Source organism: Oncorhynchus keta, chromosome 4, assembly GCF_023373465.1.
Source record: "Oncorhynchus keta strain PuntledgeMale-10-30-2019 chromosome 4, Oket_V2, whole genome shotgun sequence".
Classification (NCBI taxonomy): Eukaryota; Metazoa; Chordata; class Actinopteri; order Salmoniformes; family Salmonidae; genus Oncorhynchus; species Oncorhynchus keta.
This window is the reverse complement of record NC_068424.1, coordinates 27269102-27288156: the sequence shown is the minus strand read 5'-3', so window position 1 is coordinate 27288156 and position 19055 is coordinate 27269102. Positions and strand designations below refer to the sequence as shown.

Here is a 19055-nt window from a genome sequence, read left to right as displayed (position 1 = left end):
TATTTTCTCATCTATTACACTTGCATCCTCGCTTCAAGAGCGTTGTTTTGTATACTATTACATTTTTGTACATCAACTTTGCTAGAACGGGTCCTCAACCTGAGGGAAATCAGTGGTTGTGCACTGACCCCTCGTGGATACAACCGGTAGGCTACTGTCACAGAAACGAGGAAAACATGAATGAAAGCAGTGCGCAGTTTAGGCCTACTTGATGAAGAAATCAGAGACGCGCGTTGTCATGGCATTCGGCATTTATGACGTAATGATAAAGTAGATCGCAATGTTCTATATCAATTTAGCGCCATTCGCGACACCATAGTTGTCGCTTTCTCCCAAATTCCCATTTCTGATCGGTTTCTATTGTCTGAGTCGTCTGCGGTCCAAAATTATTATTTTATGTGCGAGTGTTATATAAGATCAGTTCTTGTAAGTATTGACTGTATGAATTTAAGTTACTTTATTTGAGGTGTTTTAACTAATGAAGAAGCTCTCAAATATGTTTATTATGACCGCTATAGTTAAGCAGACTGCCTGCATTTTGATTTATTCTCATAAATCAATGATATATCACCTTAATTAATGCTGTAGGCTACTGAATTACTTCTCATGACTTGGTTTGTTTCAAAAGTTGGCCTACATCAGATCTACCATCAAGGGAAGGTATGGAGACTCCGGAAAGTGACCAGTTCAATCCTACTCAGGAAATGCAGTGTCCATCAACTGTGGTGTGTATTCCACATGCATGGGATTGCGTACTGTAGGGTAGGCAATGTCCTTGCTATGCTTCCCTCATTCATACTGTAGGAAACCACATGGAGTGATGCTTATGCCATTGCCCATGTTAAATCAGTGATCATCCTACATAAAGACTAAATAAAGTTCTGTAAGAAAGAATAGACAGTCAGAATTCATTTCAGGAAATGAAGTTTTTTCGATAGTCAAATCTATGACTTGAATTTGGTTGACAATAAACGTATAATGTTAATGTTGTAAACCACAAGGTTCCATGGTTGGGATGTGTATAGGCTGTGGGGTCCACCCTGGTCATTCCCTAGCCACACCCATAACCATTTCCTTGTTTAGAAACCGACTTGATTTTGCAATTTCGTTTGTGACTCATAGCCTGATCCTACAGCCTACATGCGAGTGCATTTTGGTTAGATTCTCTATAGCAACTGATTCATCTGTGAATGCACATGATGACTTACATGACATTTGTGCTCTCTTGTTGTTGTTTTTTTGTGCTGATTGACCATTAAAATGTTGTCTGTGCACTGGATGAAGGGCAGGCGAAGTGTGGAGATGAAAAGTGTCGCGAAGGAGTTCTTCTGTCTCACTGATGAGACAGCTCAAGGGAGGGTGAGTGTGTCAAGACGTGGAGCCAGTATGAGGAGCAGCCACACTCCTGGACACTGCAAAGGGAGTGAATCTGTGCTGCGCAGGTGAGTACTTCCCGTTTATTGGCATGCTAGTTAAGTGTAGATAGCAGCGTCCCGGAGTAGTAGGCGTGTCGAAAGAAATGGGAAAAAAAATGCCTATTTTGTTCAGTCGCTTTCTGGAAGTGCATGGAGGATGCTAAAGCATTTTTAATCACATACAACTCAAACTTTTATGAAAGCAAATGTTATGTTCTGTTAAGTACTGATGTCCCCTTTAAGGATGGAGCGCCGTTGGTCATGCGCAGTATTGTTCTATGTTATTCTGGTACTAACTAGTTTGAGTAAATGTGAAGCTCCAGTTCAATTGCTTGTATTCAGTCTTTCTTATTACATAAATAAGTACTAAGTGTTAAGACACTACAGCAAACATGGCAAATTGTTACCGTGGTACTAAGTGCCATGAACAGTATTGTTCAGTCTTAATGCTTTTCACATACACACCTCTAACTTGCATTAAAGCAATCGTGACGAAACATGGAACACCTGCCTCCAGGTTAACCTAATTGTAATCTCCTGATTTTGTAACGTGCGCGTAGTATCAGACCGGTGTCAGTGTAGGCAATTTTCCCGGGAAGCTCACTTCGTCAATTGGTCATCAACTCATGTCTGCCCTTGTGTTTAGAAATGGGGCATCGACAAGTTTAATAATGGCATTGCGTATACTAGCCTATACAATTGCAATGAAATGGGATACATGTAAAATGTTCACATGCAATGCTTTTCCACTGCCTGAGTTATTTCACGACACCACCATTCTGAGTTTCCCAAACGTCCTCAAATTAATTTCGATGCGCAGTCATACACAGTCATTTTTCCAAAAATCTCTGCACTCGCTGACAAAAAGTCAGACCAATACATGTGCTCTTTCGATACGCCTACTTTCTTTCGACACACCTAGTCTCTGGCCGCCATATCGGGCTGCAGCTATCCCCTTCTCATGTTAGTACTTATAGTGATTGGGCAGCATAGGCCATGTACTGGTGCATTCAAGACAACTGGGAACTCGGGAGAAACGATGTCATTATATGACGTTGGAAGTTGGAGAATTCCGAGTTCCCAGTGGTTGTGAACGCGGCATTGCGAATCAAGACTCTTCTTTCAGGACTGTGACCTTGGATTATAATGATGGTGATGACTATGATGATACAGAGGGAATCGCTGAACATACAACAAAACCAGAAGTCACAGAAGGTACTAATTATTTCACTCAATAATAAAACTAGCATAACAGATAATAGGCAGTGGAAATAATGTATCAGTTATTGACACTTCTCTCAATTACAGTCTGTTTGCTTCTGTGTTTAGAATGGATGACAGTCATGGGGGCAAAACTCCCAGAGTTACCAGTTCATAAAAAGGAGACCTCAAGAACGGTAAACAAGAACAAGGACCTCCCATGACGCAGACTCAGACATATAGAATTAATTGAACAATTCAAACATATACATAAATAGAATTGATTTGAATTTCAGAAATGTGAGTCTCCAAAAGAATATATTCAGCTCCAAAGTGATAAAGGTACAGTGTACACTGTAGACATAATCATGATGTTCTGTTAAATCAACAACTACCTATAATCTCTCATGCCAACTAAGAACTACCTAAGCAGACTGACGCTTGTTTTGTTGTCAGTCAAAGAAAGAACTAGCTTATGTCCTCAGAATGTTAGTCTGCAGTACTTGGCCTATAACTTTTACAATTAAAACTGCTCTCATACAGTATACTGTAAATGTTGGCATTTGAAAAAGCATGACATTTTATTTTATAAGGGATAAGTGTACCAGAAACACAGACAAGGATGAAAGATCAGGCCAAGATACTGGTGAGTCACAACGTACCAGAGGAGGCTGGTGGTAGGAGCTATAGGAGGACTGGCTTATTGTAATGACTGGAATGGAGTGAATGGAACAGAGTCAAACATGTGACTTACATATGTTTAATGTGTTTGATACATTCCGTTTTTTCTCCATTGCAGCCATTTCAATGAGCCGTCCTCGTGTAGCTCCTCCCTCCAGCCTCCTCTGCAACGTACTGTCTGAATCAAGGACAAGTGCCCATAATTCCCACCCGTACGTCATTATACACTCTTTTCCCTTGTATTTTCTCTGAAATTTCAGCATGAACGTTGTATGTTATAATACATTTTTAAAAACTTGCTCGTTACCTAAGGTTATGCCATACTTTCTGTTTCAAGTTCTTGCTTGATGTAGATAGGCTCTAGCCAAGTACTGCAGTTGAGATTTCTCAAAACCTACTGAAAGCCCTTGCTGTTGGGGCTGCTGTGGTTCACTGTTTACGCTATCTGCTTTCAGTTACCACTAAAGCCTTTCAGTGAGGGATATGAGGCTGCATTCCTCAGGGACAGAAGTGAGATCATTCAGTCATTATTATTATTATTATTATAATAAGTCATTTAAACATTACTGTTACAAATGGAGGTATGCGTTATCATAAATCACATTGATGACATAACTTAGTTTCAAGAGATCTGAGTCTCAAACATTGATAATGATAAATGACACTAAGGGAGGTTGAAGATGGATCGTCCCCCGGCTGGTGTCGTTTAATCAGTATAATTACAAATAATCATAGATCATTTTTATGAAATATCTGCCTCCCATTGAGTCATCCCATGATGTCTGTGTTTTGGTACTATCAAGATGATGGAGTGTCTTAATGGAGGTTTCCTCTGTGAAGCCACCTGGTTTGTGTCATGGGCCTCTGTCACTTCCTGTGTTTTGCAGTGCGAAGGCTCTGCAGAAGATCAGGACCTCCTTTCTCGCTGTTCTCCCCTACGGAAAGCCTGGGGGACATACTGTACAGGAAAACCAAGCATGTGTTTGACTACACAGTCACGGACATGAAAGACAAAAAGCCTGGTGAGTCAGCCTGATAGTGGGACTTGGAAATAAAATGTATTGAACGCTACAACAAAGAGACAGATAGGATAGCATCTATTGGAAAGGCCTGGGGCCCTATTCAGTCATAATCGCTCACAGGCGTTCAGGATTAAAACCAGAAAATATATTTGTATAGCAGTATGATCTTTTTTTATTTCACATGCTTTGTACTAGAGATTAAATTAATCAAATGATGCCACATTTCAGATGTTTCAAGGTGTGGTTCCAATCTAAACCAATGTGTTAGACCAGCCCTTCCAGTACGGAAAGGCTTCAATGTATCCACATCTAGGTACAGCCAGGTGAGTAATATACTGTAACTGAGATGATGTTCACACACACACACAATGGTACAGTGGTAACCTGTATTTACCTTATTTTTCAGAGAAGGGAACAATCAATTGATCAGGTGACGGTGATCAGAAAAGATCATGGTAAGATCCTATACTAATTCCCTCCGTTTTAATGTACAAAGAAACACACTGGACATACCCAATTGTAAACTGTAACTTTTGTGTTCTTCTTCCCACTTTAGTCGGTAGGCCTTTACTAATGCTGAAAGGCAATGCAAGTCTAACCAACAGTGATGGAAGCAGCAACACGGATTCATTTGCTTATTCACCCAGACTCACAAAGGTATCAGAACCCTTTATTGATATTATGTTGGTATTGATATAGTAAGAATGTCATTAACGTGTTATAGTCCTGAATAAACTAAGCAACATTTATATAGCCGTTGGCTTTTTTTTTACTGACATCATTGATAATGAGCCAGTAGTGGTACATGTACTAGCTTCAATTAAACACAGGAGGCCAGTGTTGCTCTACATTTGACTCAAATCATCCAACACGCTCAGCTTATTCATATGTCGAGCACATAGGATAGGCTCTGCCATAACAAAATATATTGACATCTTTAATCTAGGGTAAACCATCAACCTCCTCTCAGCCAGGACCTGACACCAGGATCCCACCAGTAGTAACCAGGAACCATTCTGACATCATCAGAGAGGCAATCACTTTATTAACTGTTGTGCCCCTCAAAATAAGCTTTTGTCCGTGTTAAAAGAGCAGATCATGCTAATTTTGCCGTTTAAAAATGTTGATCCATACTTCATGACCAATATGCTGTAACTTATAGGAAAGAAAGAGGCACTACTACAAAGACCTGTGTCAGCAGGTGGAGGAGAAGAGACAACAAAAAGCGAGGGAGAGGAGAAGGATTACCACCGCCGAACAAACTGTGAGTCATCGCAAGCATAATTATTCTATGTTACCCATACCTTCTATATAGAGATCGGACAGGAACTTGTCACCTTTTTCAGTCACATGATCCTCATTATACCCTACCTCAAAGTAGTCCAATGGATCCTAAACCATTATCTTCATGATTGTTTGGAATAATTATACACAACAATGGTCACTGATAGTGATTGACTCAATTGGAAGGACTGACATTGACAGATTGCACTTCAATCGCCTTGTCATTGGCAGCACAATGAGACAATGCAGTTCTTCACCTGGGGGATGCCAGGGAGCGGAGCCCCAAACTACCACCTGGACTCTGTGAGAAGGAACAAGTTCAGTTCCACAGAAATGATACCCCAGGAACAGGTAACATATCAACATGACATTTATGTTTAGTAGAGGAGACCAGGGAACAAAGTCAAAGTTTTAGGCTTTTGCTTAGTATGAAAATAATATGCGTTAGGATCAGGGTTAGGATTAGAATTTTAGGTAAGGATTTAATTGTAACAAATGTTACAATTAACCCCCATTACAACTCTAATCCGAGTCTTAATAGTTATTGTCATCAACTATAAATAAACAATTATTTATGGATTTAAGCAACATTTCCAAGGCAGGTACTGTAGCTACAATAACCAAACATTTGCACATTGAATAACAGCTGTTTTAGTTATTTCTAATTTGAGTTATTTAGTTACTTTGTGCCCGTCTTACTTTGTTCCCCAGTCTAACCCACTACCATTCACTACACAGAAGCAGGTAAACCTTTGTTAACAGTGCCCATATTATTCCTTATTCTGAAATGAATTTTAAAAAGAATTCCCCTCATCAATACGGTCTGACACAAAACCCATAATGACAAAGCAAAAACAGGTTTTGTGATTATTTTTTTTGTGCAAATGTATTACAAATACAAAACTGAAAACCTTCCGAATGCACTGTACAACTGTGCCTTGTAAAGAATCCGTCAATTTAAGCAGCATCCGCCTGTCGGCCTTCCGCATCTGTGGTGGAAGGTTGCCGAGCTACAGCGGTGTTTGTCAGACCATGAGACATCCCGTAAATCAGTCTTCTCATGAAAAGGTTTGGCCTACGGTTTGACCTTTCTATTCTATGGAAAAGGGAGACACTCACGAACACGATGGTCACTCATCTGAAGTTGGTAACGCTGATGTGCCAACTTCTGTCTGTCGTGTCCAAACCATTTGAGCTACAAACTCATTTTAAACCCCCCTCTTCCTCCTTAAATATTTGAGAGATTTAAAGAAGCCAGTGAATCGTGACACTTTGATTATAGATGATATAGCACCAGGAGTTACCCAGACTTAAAGCAAGTCTTGTTTAAGGTCATTTGAAAAAGAACAGGAGAACCGCAATACTCTAGGAGCTCAGATGCAATAATTTAATAACCAATGTTTCGACAGACAAGCTGTCTTCATCAGGGTATAATGACAAGCACTGCAGGTCACTAGTTTATATAGTTTCAAGGGACACACAGGTGTCTGTAATCATGGCTGGGTGTGGCTTGATTTTATTGGTTAATTTACAGATATAAATAGAACATTTTGCTTCCAAAAAGTGGGCCGCAACTGGGTATGTAGAGTTTTTGCACCTAGTGGTGCTTTTGAGATTCTTACTTATAATTTGCGCTTCGTTTTACCCACATCATTTTTTTACCACAAGGACAAGTTACAAGATAAAGAAATGCCTTAGTGGAGTTCAGTACATGATAACGCCTTTGATTGGGATCTGTTTCCCTATTTGAGGGTGTTTAAAGGATCTGCATTTGTAAGAGCCATTACACTTGTAGTTTCCATCGGGTAGAGGCGCAAATAGACGTTGTACGGGGGTATTTTTGGGTGTTAAATCAGTGTTTACCAATTGATCTCTGAGAATACAACCAAGGGAGGGTCCGAAAAAAAACACATTACAGATACTGTCATCAGATCTTAGAATGTGCCAATGTTTGTGAACGATTCCCTTAATTTGTTCAGAGCACTTTGAATAGCACGTTGTTTGAGGTCATAACATAGTCTGGATGCTGATTCATGGTGCCCATTAAACCCTGTTTTGGTGGATAGCTGGACCTCTGAATGCTGTCTTTGTTCTCTCCTCAGCTCCGCTGTAAAGGCTTCAGCGGGATCCCTTTTCATCTGCATGTCAAATGATGGCCATTTTATGGTCCCCCCCCCCAGCCCAGACGATTGATGCTCAGCTCAGACAACTGATAAACCCATTAAACTAACGCAGTAGTAGACCAAACTCTGCGCTCTGCTGACTTTTGTCCCATAGGTGATAGATAAGTCATCAATTAGCTGGATTTCAGCACGCATTGGCACTTATATCCATTGATTAATTTACTGTTTTAAACTCCCATATGTGCATAACCACACTCAAAACAATTCTGGATCCATACATTCTGATGGTGTTCAAATCAGTTGTGATGGTAGGGATGCACATAAACAGTTATATATACACACACACAAACACACACACACATAAATGCTACAGTGGTAATTGACAGATCAATAGCATGGTGAGATAATGAATAGAAACAGTGGCTCACTAAATATAAGATTGTACACAAAAAAAGCTGGTCGTGAAAGCGAAAAGATACTGACTGTCTGCCTACAGTCAAAAAATTATTCTTTTTCATCATATTTTTAACCGTTTTATATGAGTAATTTTGTATATATATTGAAGCCAGAGTTGTAGTGAAATACAACCCTCCTGTCAGATAAAGAGAGTGGGTGGAAATAATTGAGAAAGTCTTAATGTCAATGCTTTGTAGGTGAAGTGATGTGGAAATCTATCCTCTGATATTGACCTGATATTTGGGTTGAATGATTCACAAAGAAACAATGGGTAGTGTAACTATAGTGTTTACAAAAAGCTTTTCAACATGAGGAGCGATGCACAAACAAGCACTGATACAGTAATATTCTCTTCAGGTGGCCACTAATGCTCTTAGGCTACTTGATTTACTTGGGTATATTTTTAGTAATTATTGATAAATCCATATTTACTAGTATAGACAATTTGAGCACAAAGTTAATATCTTTATTATTCTGAGTAGCATATGTATCAATGTAGTCTCTTGGAATCATCTTTGAGTATAACATAGTTTGGAGAATAATAATCTGTTTAATAATATCCCCATAGTAATCGTAATTGTAGTTTTGTGTTCATAACATTTAAAATTTAAGGATGACGATCTTAGATGTTCGCCTTTCGAGTCGCTATCTCCGACGTAAGTAAATGGTTAACTGAAGGAGGTGCTTTCAATTCCGTTATATTTCTGCGCGATGACGTTGCACATTCGTTTTACTCGCCAGTCCTTCCACAACTACCGTAAAGAATCCGACTCTCGTCAGCAGCCCAAGACTCACAACAGCGAGACAAACCTTTCGAAAATGGGCAACTGTCAAGTGAGTACCATGCTTGTTTTTTTACGCACCAAACGTAGGCCTATGCGCATACTTAAATTGCGGCTAGAAATGCGAATGAAATTTTAAAATTTAGGCCCTACTCTATGGTCAGAAAAAAAACATCTCGAAGATGTGGAGAAAAAACGTAGTAAAATAACGCATATCTATTGAAAAGTATAGGCCTAAAAATACGTTGAATACATTTTTACAATTGCTGTGTAAATGTTTAATTGTAAGGGATGTGGACATCATCAAAACGAATATCCAAACGACATTCCACACTAATCTCAAATACAAATCTCGCGTAATTTGGTCAAATGCTTGCAGAATGTGGCCACGGGAGATTTACACACTACCACAATTGAATGCGGGGTTATGGATCACTTTCTGAGGTTGATTTAAAATGTTTAACAATCCACATAGCCCTTGACATGTCACACATGCGACTCATGTGACAGTGAGGCAGGGGAAACGCAGAGGAAATCGCCACTGCGGAATTCGTCACAATCCCGTTAGATTAATGTAGGCCTAAACAATGAGTGAATGCGAGTGGAAGGCTATGGGTGGGATTAGGGCGGTGAGTGTGTTTCCATTGTCCTCTCAATTTCGCCTATGGGGCGCTACGCCTCTACTTTGTTTGGTTAAAACACGGCAGCGGCCAAATTCCTGAGCCAGTGCATTTCTTGCCATTGCGTTCTCCCCCTCCCATGTCATGTTACATTCTAATAGGCTTACGGCAGTTTTATTACATATGTGAACAATTGATTCAAAACTTTTATAAAGCAATTCGGATGTCCAATCTTTTGTTGATTTTCAGGGGTGGCAGACATGATGACTCATATGAAGAACTAGGCTAAGGGAGCGGGAATTACAATAGATTAGGCCTACTAAATGTGTGTTTAAAACAACAACACAACATTGAGATACAATGGTGATGGTTGTGTTGATATTAGCATTTTATTGTCCTGTTTATGTCATAACAAAAACAAATGGTTAATTTCAGCCCACTATCGTGCCATATGAGGAGTTTGATGTTATGGCTGATATAAAGGCCATACGCAAAGCCTGTAAAGGCTTGGGTAAGTTGTGATCTTTTTAGTTAATTTATAATTATGGCATTCCAGGGATGCTTCTACTCCGTGAGTGAGAGATTGACAGACCGTTCCAAACAATGTGTTTACTTATAAGTAACATATCTGTGCAAATGCTTTTCAAAGGTACAGCGTGGCACCAGTTTATTGATTGATTGTGTCCTGTTGTACAGGCACTGATGAACAAGCCATCATTGACATATTGGCTAACCGCTGTGCAGCCCAGCGGATGGAAATTAAACAAGCCTATTTTGATAAATATGACGATGTGAGTATCAAACACATTTTTATTGAAAGTAGAAGAATCTGACCATTGCACCGGTTCCAATCCAAGTGCCAATGCCGTTTAGCAAACTCCAGGCGGTGCTATGGTCAGATGACATGAAAATAGAGGTCTTTGGTCACACATACCAGTTGTGGGTTTGGTGTTGAAAAAGTGATGCCTGTGCAGAAAAGAGCCTCATACCTACTGTAAAATATGGTGGTGGATCTCTGATGTTATGAGGCTACTTTGCTTCCACTTGTGCTGATGCCTATGTTAAGGTCTAAGACATTTTGAAGTACAAGGACATTTTAGCCCAAAACCTGGTCGCTTCTACCAGGAGGCTGAAACTTTGCTGCAAGTGGATCTTCCAGCAAGACAACCACCCCAAGCACGCATCAAAATCCACAAAGAAATTGTTAATTGACCACAAAATCTTGGACTTGGACTTGAACCCCACTGAAAACTTGTGGTTTGAATTGAAGAGGGCAGTCCATGAACACAGATGAAGGATATCAAGGATCTGGAAAGATTCTGTATGAAAGAATGGTCAGAGACCCCCACCCCCCTCCCAATGTGTTCTACAATCTCTCTTTTGCTTTCTCTCTTTCTCTGGAGAAGGAGTTGGTGGATGTGCTGAAGAGTGAGCTGGGGGGGAACTTTGAAAATGCCGTCCTGGCCATGCTGGACCCTCCAGTCGTCTATGCAGTGAAGGAGCTCAGGAGGGCCATGAAGGGAGCAGGCACTGATGAGGATACTCTGGTGGAGATTCTGTGCACTGCCACAAACGCTGTACGGTTTCAGTTTCATTCTGAATAGAATCCTATAAATCATGGGAAATAGAAAATGCTGTTCAAGATTTAAAAACATAACGGTCTGCTTAAGATTTATTTTTGGCTCTTTCCCAACAGGATATTCACATGTTCAAAGAATGCTACTTTCAGGGTAAGTATCAATTTCATCCTCACGCTGCACCTTAAAGCTGGCATCCTTATTAATGGTGAAACAGCCACATCCAGCCAGTACCAATGCTACCCCTCACTCAATCATGTTGTCTTTTTACGTAATTATTTCTAACAGAATAATTACCAGGGTTGTGAATGCAGGAGGACACTCATTGGGCTCCAGTTAATAGTTGGCATAACTTGAGAGACCCGTAAGGCGTTGTAGCATACAGGTCACATGATCAAAATCTAGAACAGTGACTAAAGTTCTAAAGCAGGCGGTACCTGCTGTACTAGGCGGTGATACAGCCTGACAGGGTGCTCTCAATGCTGCGTCTAGACGTTTGTGAGGCCAAGCTGTCCGTGTGAATGGACCCTTTTAGGTTGCCAGTGGCGTGCACACCGAGGAACTTGAAGCTTTTGAACCTCTACTGTGGCCACGTCTACATGGATGGGGGCGTGCTCTCACTTTTGTCTCCAGTAGTCCACGAGCAGCTCCTTCGTTTTTGTTGACGTTGAGGGAGAAGTCATTCTCCTGGCACCACTCCGGTTAGGACTCTCCTCACCTCCTTGTAGGCAGTCTCTTCATTGTTGGTAATCAGGCCTACCACTGTTGTGTTGTCAGCAAATTTTGATGATTGAGTTGGAGACGTGCGTAGCCACACAGTCATGGGAGTACAGGAGTGGGCTGAGCACGAACCCGTGTGGGGTCCCCGTGTTGAGGATCAGCGTGGCAGAGGTGTTGTTGCTTACCTTAACCACTTTGGGTCGGCCCATCAGGAAGTCCAGAACCTAGTTGCACAGGGAGAGTTTCAGTCCCAGGGTACCAAGCTTAGTGATGAGCTTTGAGGGCACTATGGTGTTGGAGGCTGAGCCGTAGTCCATAAACAGCATTTGCAAACTCTGCCATCTAGCCATTCCTCTGCCCTTAATCTCATATTATCTCTGTCTGTGACTTCTCTAGTGCATGAAAGGGACCTGGAATCAGATGTCGAAGGGGACACTAGTGGAGATGTGAGAAACCTGCTCACTGCTCTTTTACAGGTAAGTGGCCCCATGGTTTCACTCTTGGATTCTTTCCATGTAACACAATTAGATTTCTTTGGACTGAAATCGAGCTCCCTCTGCCTGACCTCTCTCTTAACCCTAAGTCTCTCTCCCTCAGTCTCTCTCTCGCTCTTTCTCTCACACACACACACATTGGCTGTCTGCCTGCTTTTCCAATGTCCTTTCATTAGTAAAATGGAGGCCAGATAAAATATCCTGAGCCAGACAGAAAGGCTACATTTCATCTCACCACAGAAGTCAGTGAAAGCTTTCTGTTCTAGGGCACCAGAGATGAGACTTACGATGTGGATGAGGGTCTGGCTGAAGCAGATGCCACCGCCCTGTTTGAGGTATGGAGAAGTGCATTCAAGAAACCATAATATCAAGAAGTGGATTTACCTGTTTCTTTAAATCATATTTACTATTTAGGCTGGTGAGGGATGTTTTGGGACGGATGAATCCACTTTCAGCTTCGTCCTGGCCAACCGAAACTACCTTCAGCTACAGGCCACCTTCAAGGTGTATGAGCAGGTGGGTCTGCTATTAGCAGCCTATGTATGTTCACACAAGCTGAAACGAGTGCCGTGAATATTTATAGATATAAATGGTTATACTTCAATGTATTTTATTTAGAACCTGTGGTAAGTCTATTTAATTGGAAGCACATCAGGCTCCTTTTGCTGTAGCTATCCTCTGTACCAGTGTTTATGCTTATATTCATTCCCTCCCTGCTTTCCCCAGCTCTCTGGAACAGAAATTCTGGATGCCATTGATAATGAGGTCTCTGGGACACTGAAGGACTGTTACATCACACTTGGTATGTATACAAGTTGGCGTATGTGTGTTTGTGTGTGGGTGCAGAGATCTGAGGCCAGAGACACCGAAGGGATGCATGTGACTTGAGTAAAGTGGGTATTACTCAGTATTTAGTTGGTTGTGTGGGTGGCTGTTCAGAACTTCCTCTAGCTAGCCGGCGTTTGTTCAAAATGTCAAATGGTGTTTTACAATACAGGCCTATAAACCAGTAACGAATTAGAAGTAACTGACAGTATATTTGAATGCCTTTTTGATTTTCTATTTTCAGTGAGGGTTGCTAAAAACCCTCAGCTGTATTTCGCCCGGCGACTGAATGAAGCCATGAAAGGAGCAGGCACTGATGAGGACACCCTCATCCGTATCCTTGTATGCCGCTCTGAGGTACGGTAACCTATGGATCCAAACTATCTGACAGAACCTTAGCATGGTTCTTGGGTCTGTTAGACACCAAATCATTTGTGACCACTGACTGCATTGTGATTGCATGCATTTAAGTGATTTTTGAATAGTTTCTGTTATGGACACGCGATAATTTCTCCATAGCACATTTATAAAACCGGGGGAGGCTATACTAACTTTGTGGACTACCATGGCAACACTTGAAGGCATTATGAACAAAAAAAGAAACGTCCTCTCACTGTCAACTGCGTTTACTTTCTGCAAACTAACATGTGTAAATATTTGTATGAACATAACAAGATTCAACAACTGAGACACAAACGGAACAAGTTCCACAGACATGTGACTAACAGAAATGGGTCCCTGAACAGAGGGGGGTCAAAATCAAAAGTAACAGTCAGTATTTGGTGTGGCCACCAGCTGCATTAACTTCTTGCGTCGAGCCATCCGGGATCGTGAATACAGCCTCAAGCTCATTACCATAACGCAACGTTAACTATTCATGAAAATCGCAAATTAAATAAATATGCTAGCTCTCAAGCTTAGCCTTTTGTTAACAACACTGTCATCTCAGATTTAAAAAAATATGCTTCTCAACCATAGCAAAACAAGCATTTGTGTAACAGCATTGATAGCTATTGATAGCAAGCGTTAGCATTTAGCATTAGCATTCAGCAGGCAACATTTTCACAAAAAACAGAAAACCATTCAAATAAAATAATTTACCTTTGAAGAACTTCTGATGTTTTCAATGAGGAGACTCTCAGTTAGATGGCAAATGTTCAGTTTTTCCTGAAAGATTATTTGTGCAGGAGAAATCGGTCCATTTTCTGCGTCATGTTTGGCTACCAAAAACTTTTTTCCACATTAACTCCATAATATCGACTGAAACATGGTAAACGTTGTTTAGAATCAATCCTCAAGGTGTTTTTCACATATCTCTTCATGATATATCGTTCCTGGAATTCTCCTCTCTGTCTCAATCACATGGATGAATGCGAGCAGCTTGGAGATTACGCAGCAATTTCAACAAAGGACACCGGGCGGACACCTGGTAAATGTAGTCTCTTATGGCCAATCTTCCAATGATATGCCTACAAATACGTCACAATGCGGCAGACAACTTGGAGAAACAATAGAAAGGGCAGGCTCATTCCTGGCGCTTTCACAGCCATATAAGGAGACAATGAAAAACAGAGCCTCAAAATTCCTGCTCATTTCCTGTTTGAAGTTTCATCTTGGTTTTGCCTGTAGCATCAGTTCTGGGGCACTCACAGATAATATCTTTGCAGTTTTGGAAACGTCAGTGTTTTCTTTCCAAAGCTGTCAATTATATGCATAGTCGAGCATCTTTTCGTGACAAAATATTGCGCTTAAAACGGATACGTTTTTTTATCCAATAATGAAATGGCGCCCCCATAGGTTGAAGAGGTTAAGTACAGCAGTGCATCTCCTCCTCATGGACCACCAGATTTGCCACTTCTTGCTGTGAGATGTTACCCCACTCTTCCACTAAGGCACCTGCAAGTTCCCAAACATTTCTGGGGGGAATGGCCCTAGCCCTTACCCTCTGAACCAACAGGTCCCAGACATGCTCAATGGGATTGAGATCCGGGCTCTTCGCTGGCCATGGCAGAACACTGACATTCCTGTCTTGCAGGGAATCACGCACAGCACGAGCAGTATGGCTGGTGGCATTGTCATGCTGGAGGGTCATGTCAGGATGAGCCTGCAGGAAGGGTACCACAATCGGAAGGAGGATGTCTTCCCTGTAACGCACAGCATTGAGGTTGCCTGCAATGACAACAAGCTCAGTCCGATGATGTGACACACCACCCCAGACCATGACGGACCCTCCACCTCCAAATCGATCCCGCTCCAGAGTACAGGCCTCTGTGTAACGCTCATTCCTTTGACGATAAACGCGAATCCGACCATCACACTAGGTGAGACACAACCGTGACTCGTTAGAGAAGAGCACTTTTTGCCAGGCCTGTCTGGTCCGACGACGGTGGGTTTGTGCCCATAGGCGACGTTGATGCCGGTGTTGTCTGGTGAGGACCTGCCTTACAACAGGCATACAAGCCCTCAGTCCAGCCTCTCTCAGCCTATTGCGGACAGTCTGAGCACTGATGGAGGGATTGTGCGTTCCTGGTGTAACTCAGGTAGTTGTTGTTACCATCCTGTACCTGTCCCGCAGGTGTGATGTTCGAATGTACTGATCCTGTGCAGGTGTTGTTACACATGGTCTGCCACTGCGAGGATGATCAGCTGTCTGTCCTGTCTCCCTGTAGCGCTGTCTTAGGCGTCTCACAGTACGGACATTGCAATGTATTGCCATGGCCACATCTGCAGTCCTCATGCCTCCTTGCAGCATGCCTAAGGCACGTTCACCCAGATGAGCAGGGACCCTGGGCATCTTTCTTTTGGTGTTTTTCAGAGTCAGTAGAAAGGCTTCTTTAGTGTTGTAAGTTTTCATAACTGTGACCTTAATTGCCTACCGTCTGTAAGCTGTTAGTGTCTTAACGACCGTTCCACAGATGCATGTTCATTAATTGTTTTTCATTGAACAAGCATGGGAAAGTGTTTAAACTCTTTAAAATGAAGATCTGTGAAGTTATTTTGATTTTTACGAATTGTCTTTGAAAGACAGCGTCCTGAAAAAGGGACGTTTATTTTTTTGCTGAGTTTACATGGCTCAGGGAATTGTGTAATCATATAAGAAAATGCCCCTTTTAGACTACTTGACTTGGTATCTAAAAGCAGACAAATGTCAGCTAAAGAGGTATGTGTTTTCTGTTCAACAGTATGACCTGGAGACCATTAAAGACATGTACCTGGAGAAGTATGACATGTCCCTGAAGGAAGCCATCAAATCTGAGTGTGGTGGAGACTTCAAACGTCTCCTGCTGGCTATCTGCCATTGAGAGAGCGGCGAGAGAGCAGAGTGCCTGAAAGGGACCACGGGTGCTGCTGCTCACTCCTGGACAAACTAACACTACTTACAATCAGTCCTACTGTCCTCAAACATGCAACATTCTCGGATAGGGCAGGGGGTGGAACTGGAGATAGCTCAAATCCAGCTGGTTCTGTTCTCCTGATTTGGCATTGATGTCTTGGTTCCCTACAAAAGTGTTATCAATATGTGGCTACTATATTTGATCTACTTATCTAAAGGCAGTTGGATGCTCAGAACATACCATGTGGTGTGATTGGTTTTGATCGTGATTGGTTTTGATCGAGAGGAGTGCTAGGACTAGAGACTTACCTTAGACCAGCGCTCCACATTACCAGTGAAACTTAGTAGCCCTAGTCCTTGAAATTCTGTTTACTATGTACAGTTGTGTGACAAGATCTCAAATTCCTAAATTCTCTTTTCTGCAGTTAAATTGAAGTTCAGTAGGATCAGGTGGTTCAGTGCTTGGTAGGAAGGTCAGTCTGCACACAAGGGCATTTGTAGGAACTGGGACAGGGTGTTGCTGGAAGATTATGGTTATGCATTGTATTGGATGTATCTGTCTTATACAGATGAGACCTATTCCATTGAGCAGTGATCATATTTTTGAGCTTGCATTTAAAATGATCAGCAAACATTTGGTCCATGCTTAGTGAGACTCCAATTTGGATTTGATCTATCTAGTGCCAGTACCTTCCACCCCAAACTCCATCTTCAGTATTAACAAGTGTTTATAAACTGTTAGCTAGCTAGTTATGTGCAATCTGTCCATCTACCTTGAAGTTATAACTTAAATGAAGGAGAAATGAAAGTGTCCTTATGAAGCAATGGTATTTTATGTGACATGAATCAATGCATATATAATATTGATATTATTTTAAAATAATCAACACTACCACTCCAAAGATAAGTACATTGTAATTCTACTGTCTGATTAATCTTCACAGTGTCAGTCAAAAACAGTTAGTTTAAATTAAATAACTATGTATTGACTTCATGCTTCAATATGTTGCAAGGGAAACTGCTGTGACAAATCTTCAAACACCTCATAAAATGTTTGTATTGCAAGACTAAAACTATTAACTGCATTAAGACTGAAGTATTATATATCATTCAAATGTGTTTAAAGATTTACTGTATACACAAGAAGGTATTTGAAAAGGTCTCGGAAGGTATTTGAGAAAAGATTTAGACTTGTACCTATGAAGTATCTAAACTCTTTGAATAGCATGGTCTAAAATGTTACGACCACTGTCACTTCTGTGTCCCATAATGGCAGCAGTATTTTTAACATATTCCTATATTAGGAATTAGGTCATATTAGAAAGTAATCTCAGCTGAATAACTTGAGATATTTGTAACATTTTATAATGCTGGCTAGGCTACTATGAATTCCATGCAAGAGAGGATAATGTCAACAGGTTTCAGACCGTGCACACCTGCCCTTATGAAAATATATGGAATAGGGACCAATATTTGCCTCTGTATCAGCAAAATATTACATGCAAATTACAGAATAAATTGATCTAAAATTATTTTTGTGTTTTTTATTTTTGTGAACATGGGTCTGTTTATGGAATCATATTTTACTGTACCTATTCAATGTTTATTGGCCTAGATATAGGGATACATAAATATCATTAGTGTAAAAGGGGACATGATGTGATGTATAGACTGTACAGGGAAGACAACCTTAATATTCAACCTGTCCTTCGATGAGTCTTTGGTCGTGTTCCCCTCCTTAGATGTTACATGCATCAACCAATGGTTACATGCCACCCCATCGACTGTTCTGTCAGAGACCAGATTGCTATATTGTGGGTTGTGTTCCTCTGCTCAGAGCAATGACTGTATATGAATGGACAAAGCCATTGATCACGGCAAACCATTCATTCCTATGTGAAGACTGAAAAGCGCATTGAAACCAAATTAAGTCAGTTAAGATGGCGTCTCATGGAGACATAAAATGCTCAGTTTAAGATATTCTAGGAAGTGACGTTGCAGGCAAGCTCAGTGCTGCCTCCTCTCATTGAGTAACTCAAATTGAAGGCTGAATTGGGTACTACAGACTGCAATTTGCAACTACATTATGCATATCTATTCTTCTGGGTGCGATTTTAATATAATCGGTTCAAGGACATACATCTTGTGTATTAGAAGTAATTATTGTTACCATGATTTTCTTCAACTTTGTATTTATGTATGCGAAGACTGACCACAAAGATTGCAATTTTTCCAATCACTATAATGGGGATCCTGTTTTCGGCTAACAGTGCCTGGAGTATCGCGGTCAGCCTTGATCTTCCGGGGCTTCATCAATGAGAGGGGGCAGTCGCTCTCCCCTGGGTGCAATTACCATGAATGTCCTGTACCAGATATAATGACGAGATATCTATGTCTCCGCCCTAACAATGGGATTCGTTGTCCACAGAGCGGAACGGCGGGCTGTCAAGCTCCTGCCTACTCATCTATTTGAATACTTTTTTGAATATTCTATGTGTGTTGACGTCAGCCACCTGTACTCA

The 19055-nt window shown here is 41.2% G+C and overlaps 2 protein-coding genes across 4 annotated transcripts; both read left to right on the top strand.

Moving 5' to 3' along the window:
• The first annotated feature begins 186 nt into the window (after positions 1-186).
• On the top strand, positions 187-8733 carry LOC118372336 (uncharacterized). Of its 3 annotated transcripts, XM_052504999.1 has the most exons (16): positions 290-426; positions 629-725; positions 1285-1442; positions 2542-2630; positions 2745-2812; positions 2912-2957; positions 3209-3261; positions 3752-3806; positions 4184-4318; positions 4547-4641; positions 4725-4773; positions 4875-4975; positions 5265-5351; positions 5481-5582; positions 5834-5953; positions 7705-8733. In XM_052504999.1, the coding sequence occupies exons 2-16, from the start codon at positions 663-665 to the stop codon at positions 7753-7755; spliced, it is 1272 nt and encodes a 423-aa protein (XP_052360959.1). In that variant the 5' UTR covers positions 290-426; positions 629-662; the 3' UTR covers positions 7756-8733. The 3 variants fall into 3 exon arrangements, with proteins under 3 accessions (XP_052360963.1, XP_052360959.1, XP_052360961.1); XM_052505003.1 differs by lacking the exon at positions 5265-5351 and having other exon boundaries at positions 187-426; XM_052505001.1 differs by lacking the exons at positions 290-426; positions 629-725 and adding an exon at positions 1025-1156.
• Positions 8734-8857: 124 nt separating this feature from the next.
• On the top strand, positions 8858-18065 carry LOC127905931 (annexin A13-like). Its single transcript, XM_035758218.2, has 11 exons — positions 8858-9015; positions 10019-10094; positions 10280-10374; positions 10990-11160; positions 11280-11313; positions 12277-12356; positions 12641-12709; positions 12789-12890; positions 13101-13176; positions 13444-13556; positions 16382-18065. Exons 1-11 carry the CDS (start codon positions 8893-8895, stop codon positions 16499-16501), a joined length of 1059 nt encoding a protein of 352 aa, XP_035614111.1. The 5' UTR covers positions 8858-8892; the 3' UTR covers positions 16502-18065.
• Positions 18066-19055: the final 990 nt, after the last annotated feature.